Here is a 7,926-nt window from a genome sequence, read left to right as displayed (position 1 = left end):
GTAGGAGTTATGTATTCATGTAGGTAGGTTAGCTATTGATAATGATGTCTCTAGTACTATCATCGGTCTACCCTATGACTCGTCTCTCCTCCTCCCACCTCAGGTGTGTCGGAGCAGGCTACGTTCTCCTCCTTCTTCCTTTCTTCCGCCTCCTGTTCCAGCTCCTTGATGCTCTCCTCCAGCACGTTGGGCCAGAAGTCCCCCTCAAAGTAGGGCATCTCGTTGGCCCCCGTCAGACAGTCCTCTGTCGCCTGCTTGAAGATGTCCTGAAGAAAAACATAGGAGAAGAAGATTATTTTAAATGTCCAATGGACACAAATGTTCAACTAATATATGAGTCTTCTGCTCAGAAACCTCAAAACACTTTAGAGGTTGAAGGCTTGGTTGGCCCGGTTGCAGAGAAGACAACTTTCCCAAGGCCAAGGCTGGGGACTCAACTGTAGCAAGTCTACAAGATAGGCCTGAAAGGCTTTAGCCATTGAGAGGCCTACCTTGAAGTCGTGGAGGATGCTCTCCACAAAAGCAGTATCCAGCATCTTCTTGTACCACTCCTGCAGCCTCTTGGGCTTGGGGGATCTAACTTTAACCCTTAACCCTTACCTTAATCCTAACCATAATCATAATCCTAAATCACCTTGAAGTCATGGAGGATCCTCTCAGCGAAGGCCTTCTCCAGCATCTTCCTGTACCACTCCTGCAGCCTCTTGGGCTTGGGGATCTTCTGGTCGGCAGGGTGGCAGTGGAAGATGTAGTCGTCCCCCTCGCTGGGGGGGCACGCCCAGATGTGACCCTGAGAGTAGCTGAGGGGGAGAAGAGACAACGGTTGGTTGTTTTGGTAGGGAGACATTTAATGCAAGTGGGGAGTTACCGCCATTAAGTAAAGTGCTTTTACTTGAGAAAACGGCAATATGAATGCATTTCATTGTACTATTAAAACCTACCCGAGTTTCTTTACATACTCCAGGTAGCCAATAAGGATCTCATGATAGACGGCCGTCCTTAGCAGTCGAGGTTTGAAGAAGTGAATACTGTCCAGGTAAGATATGTAAACCCGTCTGTGGAGGAAGGGAGACACAGGAGTAAACAAATGTCATCAGTTAGTCATTTCCATTACGTCATCAATTATTTCAACACATTTAGAAAAATGTATACATTTATGTATTTAATATGTTATTACTGAATCAAGGGTCTACCAACACATCACATTCCGTGTACCCCATTACAGGTACTCCGGACCAGCCCCATGTAGGGGTACAGGTACTCCGGACCAGCCCCATGTAGGGGTACAGGTACTCCGGACCAGCCCCATGTAGGGGTACAGGTACTCCGGACCAGCCCCATGTAGGGGTACAGGTACTCCGGACCAGCCCCATGTAGGGGTACAGGTACTCCGGACCAGCCCCATGTAGGGGTACAGGTACTCCGGACCAGCCCCATGTAGGGGTACAGGTACTCCGGACCAGCCCCATGTAGGGGTACAGGTGCTGACCTGGTGTTGGGGAAGGAGCAGTCCGAGCCGTACTCCTGAACGTGCATCCCGAAGAAACACACATCCACGCCGTCGATCTCCTCAAAGGCAAAAAGCGCTTTGGTTCTGTAGGGGAAGGTTTCAGACATCTCACCGGTGTCCACAAACCTGACCAGAAAAATCAGAAAGACAGACGTCGGTCTACATCGAACAGTAACCACGTGTCAAAGAGGCCAAACTGAGTGGGCGGCTGGTAGCCTAGCAGTTAAGAGCTTTGGGCCAGTAAACGAAAGGTCAATGTGCCCTTGAGCAAGGCGCTTAACCCTAATCTGATCCTGTAAGTCACTCTGGATAGGAGCCTCTGCTAAATATGAACGGACCATTGAAGGCAGTAACAGGGAGTGTTTAGTCTGCTCAAACATGCAGGTTCAACAACATGGGATTTAAGAGATGAATATATGATCATCAGGTTTTATGTGGTGTATTATCATCTCTTGGGCTCTCTGCAAAGCCAAAGTCAAACAAGGGTGCCGACCACACTGTTTACTGGCAACAATAAAACAGGAGCGTGGACACATATTTAGTGTATTGACTATGTTGAGGTACAGACAAGACTTCCTTACATGCTGTGAAAGTGCCTGCACAACTAAAGTAGTGCAATAAATGTGTATACGGTCAGTACTCTAAAATGTTAGGTAGTGCGTGTCCACTCCTCAGTCTCTACCTGGATTTCATGCCAGGTTTGACCTCTGTAGTTTTGTCAGAGCTGGCCACCACTCGTACGTACACCTCCCCTGCCTCAGGGTGGTTCTGCCTCTTCAGATACTTATTCACCCGGTCCTCGATGTACATGCCCAACCGCGTCGTCTGCAACCCTACACACACACACACACACAGAGAGAGAGAGATTGGTCCAAAAGGGCACAAACTAAGCCTTCATTCAGCAGGACATGTTTTATGTATGAATAAATGTGCAGACAGAGTCTAATTTAGCTTAATGCCATGTGCATGGAAAGGTCAAACACGCTCTCTGGTACTACAAATACCAGAGGCAAAACCGCAAATGTGTGGGTGAGAGAGAGCTACTGCAGGTAATTGGTGAATGCCAGTGATGTCATAAGCCCATGACATTTACCATATGGAAGTGGTTTGTCATATAGACAAAGGCTTCTGTAAAGCTTGAATAACTAGGCTATTAAACGGATGTTCAGAAAGATTGGCTTTTTTTTCTGATATTGCATGACGAATTGGCTAAGTATTCCAATACTCTTAAAGGGGAAATCAGCCATTACTACATCAAATTATGACCTTGAAGGATTGATACAGCGTGGACACATTGATTATTGAAAAATATAACTTAGAAATGGCTCATGAGCTCAGTTCAACCATCGTACCCCATCAGAACCCAAAATAATCTGTTTTACTCCAATGTTCGAAAACAAAGTAAATGTAACCAAATACTATATAGCCTATATTAAAACTATATTTTTGATACCACAGATGGTCAGTCCTTGCATCCATAGCTTGGTCTATGAATTTGAAAGCAGTTCCATTTCTCCAGCCCCATCATTCAGCTTTGTACCGAAACAGGGGCAGGGATGACTTTTTGTTATTGTTTCAACTGCAGATCGCCACTTTAAGATGGGGCTTATAGCCAGGGAATGGAAAAGAGGACATACGTTTTGCAGAAAACTTGTTGTCTTTCCGTGTTTTCCCACTCTTCTTCAAACAGTTGTCACAGATGAATCTGCAGAGTGAGAGAAAGAAAAAGAGTCATTCATGTAACTGGTATGGAATAGAACTTCTTCCCACCATTTTGTGACACTGTCAGAGGTTAGGCTGAACGTTTACCCGGATGGCCAGATGACGTCATAGTGAAGAACACATATCTGATGCATCTTCCGTCCGCAATCTTTACAGTCCACAAACCTGGTGACAAAAACACCACATCTTGGTTTACTACAGACACCCATTAACAGCTATACCCGTTATGTCCCCCATGTAGGTCAACAGTTTCTCTTCTTGTTTGTTTCAATTGTACTGTTCACGATATGTAAGAGTGCTGATTGGCTAGACTGCTAGAACAGGAAGCCATAGAGAGAGATCAACATTCACTTAATATTCCTCCAGTTCTTACGCACGTGCAAGCAGACCAATGCAAGTGCGCCTTTGTAGGAGGGGTTGAAACACAATACTCATATGTAGGCCATTATTCATTTTTATATTCATAAAAAAATACACTTTCCGTTATAATAAACCTCAAAATGTGTAAATAGAATGGACATTAAAAGGTGAGCAAAAGTGGAGATCTATGAGTGGCTCTTATGTTGTCTATTGAAAATCAAGCACGTGGCCAAAGGGGTACATGTTGAAACGCTCCCCTAGGTGATATAAAACTAAACACCAGACGGCGCTTCAGAGCTGACCAGGAAGTCTAGTCAGGACATCTGCAGGAGCAGCAGGCTGATATGAAAGGTATATGACTGAGTGTTCAGGACATCTGCAGGAGCAGCAGGCTGATATGAAAGGTATATGAGTGAGTGTTCAGGACATCTGCAGGAGCAGCAGGCTGATATATGAAAGGTGAAAGGTATATGTGATATGAAAGGTATATGAGTGAGTGTTCAGGACATCTGCAGGAGCAGCAGGCTGATATGAAAGGTATATGAGTGAGTGTTCAGGACATCTGCAGGAGCAGCAGGCTGATATGAAAGGTATATGAGTGAGTGTTCAGGACATCTGCAGGAGCAGCAGGCTGATATGAAAGGTATATGAGTGAGTGTTCAGGACATCTGCAGGAGCAGCAGGCTGATATGAAAGGTATATGAGTGAGTGTTCAGGACATCTGCAGGCAGGCTGATATGAAAGGTGAGTGAGTGTTCAGGACATCTGCAGGAGCAGCAGGCTGATATGAAAGGTATATGAGTGAGTGTTCAGGACATCTGCAGGAGCAGCAGGCTGATATGAAAGGTATATGAGTGAGTGTTCAGGACATCTGCAGGAGCAGCAGGCTGATATGAAAGGTATATGAGTGAGTGTTCAGGACATCTACAGGAGCAGCAGGCTGATATGAAAGGTATATGAGTGAGTGTTCAGGACATCTGCAGGAGCAGCAGGCTGATATGAAAGGTATATGAGTGAGTGTTCAGGACATCTGCAGGAGCAGCAGGCTGATATCTGAAGGTGATATGAAAGGTGAGTGAGTGTTCAGGACATCTGCAGGAGCAGCAGGCTGATATGAAAGGTATATGAGTGAGTGTTCAGGACATCTGCAGGAGCAGCAGGCTGATATGAAAGGTGAAGTGTTCAGGACATCTGCAGTGTTCAGTGTTCAGGACATCTACAGGAGCAGCAGGCTGATATGAAAGGTATATGAGTGAGTGTTCAGGACATCTACAGGAGCAGCAGGCTGATATGAAAGGTATATGAGTGAGTGTTCAGGACATCTGCAGGAGCAGCAGGCTGATATGAAAGGTATATGAGTGAGTGTTCAGGACATCTGCAGGAGCAGCAGGCTGATATGAAAGGTATATGAGTGAGTGTTCAGGACATCTGCAGGAGCAGCAGGCTGATATGAAAGGTATATGAGTGAGTGTTCAGGACATCTATGAGTGAGTGTTCAGGAGCAGCAGGCTGATATGAAAGGTATATGAGTGAGTGTTCAGGACATCTACAGGAGCAGCAGGCTGATATGAAAGGTATATGAGTGAGTGTTCAGGACATCTACAGGAGCAGCAGGCTGATATGAAAGGTATATGAGTGAGTGTTCAGGACATCTACAGGAGCAGCAGGCTGATATGAAAGGTATATGAGTGAGTGTTCAGGACATCTACAGGAGCAGCAGGCTGATATGAAAGGTATATGAGTGAGTGTTCAGGACAGGGAGCAGCAGGCTGATATGAAAGGTATATGAGTGAGTGTTCAGGACATCTGCAGGAGCAGCAGGCTGATATGAAAGGTATATGAGTGAGTGTTCAGGACATCTATATGAGTGAGTGTTCAGGAGCAGGAGCAGCAGGCTGATATGAAAGGTATATGAGTGAGTGTTCAGGACATCTGCACATCTGAAAGGTATATGAGTGAGTGTTCAGGAGCAGCAGGCTGATATGAAAGGTATATGAGTGAGTGTTCAGGACATCTGCAGGAGCAGCAGGCTGATATGAAAGGTATATGAGTGAGTGTTCAGGACATCTGCAGGAGCAGCAGGAGCAGGACAGGCTGATATGAAAGGTATATGAGTGAGTGTTCAGGACATCTGCAGGAGCAGCAGGCTGATATGAAAGGTATATGAGTGTGTTCAGGACATCTACAGGAGCAGCAGGCTGATATGAAAGGTATATGAGTGAGTGTTCAGGACATCTACAGGAGCAGCAGGCTGATATGAAATCTGGTGATATGAAAGGTGAGTGTTCAGGACATCTACAGGAGCAGCAGGCTGATATGAAAGGTATAGTGTTCAGGAAGGTGATATGAAAGTGAGTGAGTGTTCAGGACACCTACAGGAGCAGCAGGCTGATATGAAAGGTATATGAGTGAGTGTTCAGGACATCTACAGGAGCAGCAGGCTGATATGAAAGGTATATGAGTGAGTGTTCAGGACACCTACAGGAGCAGCAGGCTGATATGAAAGGTATATGAGTGAGTGTGAGCCACAAACATACAGATGGCTGGTTAAAGAGCCTTACGGTTCAGGGTCTAGTGTATCGTTCTTCTTCCTCTCAAATTGGTCTTTACATATCATTCTGAAGAGGCAGAGAAGACAGCAACTGGTTAGATGACACGGTTAAATCATGACATGAGACAAACATTTACTGCAAATACCTGAATATAAAACAAGACCCTATTGGAGTTGAAGTGAACTGGAGAACAAGTTAAGCAGAGACGGGTTGACTCACGTCTGTGGTTGTGCCGGGTCGTCCCCTAACGTCACATTGTGCCCCTGGATCTCAGTGAAGCACTTCTCACAGAAATGATACCTGGAACAAGACGAGACACACACTATAGCACACGGAACACAGAAAATGGCACCAGGCCCAAAGAGCACCAACAGACATTCAAAACATCCACTTGCCTCAACTAGATATAACTGAAGTTACTCTGGATAAAAGTGTCTGCTAAATGTACAGATCTGAAATACGATGACTACCTAAAAAGGTTGTCAGTGAATATGAACACCAGAACAGCCATTCCTATGTCTGAGTTCATTAGTACTTGCACATTTAACTAAAATGCAAATCTTTCCATTAGGACTTGGGAGTGTCAGAACAGTAGACCATGCTGCAAGAGAGATCAGGGCCTGTATATTCATAAAGCATTTCAGCAAAGGAGTGGTGATCTAGGATCAGACCCCCCACCAGATGCATGTTATCTTATGGAGTTATTTGGTGATCGAAAACGGTCAAACTGATCCTAGATCAGAAGTCCTAATCGGAGATGCTTTATTAATATGGGCTCAGAGCATGCGGCCTTGTGTTACAGCGTTATGCTATCTATTCACACGCCACGGCCGCTGTGCTGCACAACCCCATTCCAACGCATGCAGAGGAAAAACTGGCTGCAGTTACATGACCTGAACACCAGGTGGAGCAAGGGGGCAGTGTTCTGATTGAGCACTCTGCCATTTAGCGCAGAGAGGCGCAACTCTTACCTGTTCTGGTAGCTGTAGTAGGTGCCGCCGGTGGGTATGGTGCACAACTGCTTACCATAACAGCAGAGAGTTTGAGGAGAGAACTCATACTGCAAAGGAAGTGGCCAACAAGAAAATGTTAGAACACAGATTTGCAAGAAAAGTTAATTTCAGAGATGAAAACAATCTCTGCCTCCCTTCCCTTAATCTCACCTTGCGGCCGCAGCAGTAGCCAAGGCTCATCATAACGGGGTCTATCTCCAGCTCAAACACCTCGGCCAGCTTGGAGCAGAACTTGTAGACACGGGATGTCTTGCGGTTGTAGATCCAGGCGTTGTTGAACATGACCCAGATGTCTTCCACGTACTGCCAGGGTTCCTGGTACTGACCCGTGTCCAGCTTACGCTTTATGGTGGACAGGTCAATGGGGTTCTTCACGATGTCAAAGTAGTCCTGGAGGGAAGAAAGTCAGTTGTTCATCAGACCGCATCAGTCAATTGCTACACCTAACAAACATATGCAGACATATTTTCATAGAAAATAAAAGTGAATATAACCCATGATTCATCCTAAAATATTAGCAGACCTGCCAACCCTGTCCAACTTTTTAAGAGTACCAGACGCGCGCAGCAAATTGGAGATTCACCTGGCGCGCGTAGTACGGACTGAACTGGAGTTCTTTCCCCACCGTACAGTTTGTTAGTCTGATCGCAATTATAGAATTGTACCAAATCAAGTCTATAAAAGGTTGGAATACTTTATTTGACAGCATTTCCATTACACACATCAACAAGATCTAATTAGAAAGAACAAAGGGCCTTTATTCTTGGAA

The 7,926-nt window shown here is 45.5% G+C and overlaps 1 protein-coding gene across 1 annotated transcript in view; it reads right to left on the bottom strand.

The window, feature by feature from the left end:
* The window catches only part of crebbpa (CREB binding protein a), a 70,414-nt gene that overhangs the window by 5,799 nt on the left and 56,689 nt on the right, over positions 1 to 7,926 (bottom strand). The window contains 11 exon segments of the mRNA XM_065001338.1: positions 99 to 266; positions 635 to 800; positions 942 to 1,055; positions 1,490 to 1,636; positions 2,193 to 2,343; positions 3,148 to 3,215; positions 3,320 to 3,397; positions 6,154 to 6,210; positions 6,364 to 6,444; positions 7,116 to 7,204; positions 7,308 to 7,547. Of these exon segments, the coding sequence (XP_064857410.1) occupies positions 99 to 266; positions 635 to 800; positions 942 to 1,055; positions 1,490 to 1,636; positions 2,193 to 2,343; positions 3,148 to 3,215; positions 3,320 to 3,397; positions 6,154 to 6,210; positions 6,364 to 6,444; positions 7,116 to 7,204; positions 7,308 to 7,547 (1,359 nt within the window).

Source organism: Oncorhynchus nerka, linkage group LG15 (genome assembly GCF_034236695.1).
Source record: "Oncorhynchus nerka isolate Pitt River linkage group LG15, Oner_Uvic_2.0, whole genome shotgun sequence".
NCBI lineage: Eukaryota > Metazoa > Chordata > Actinopteri > Salmoniformes > Salmonidae > Oncorhynchus > Oncorhynchus nerka.
Note: the sequence above shows the minus strand (reverse complement) of the source record. Positions and strands in the feature narration are given on the sequence as shown.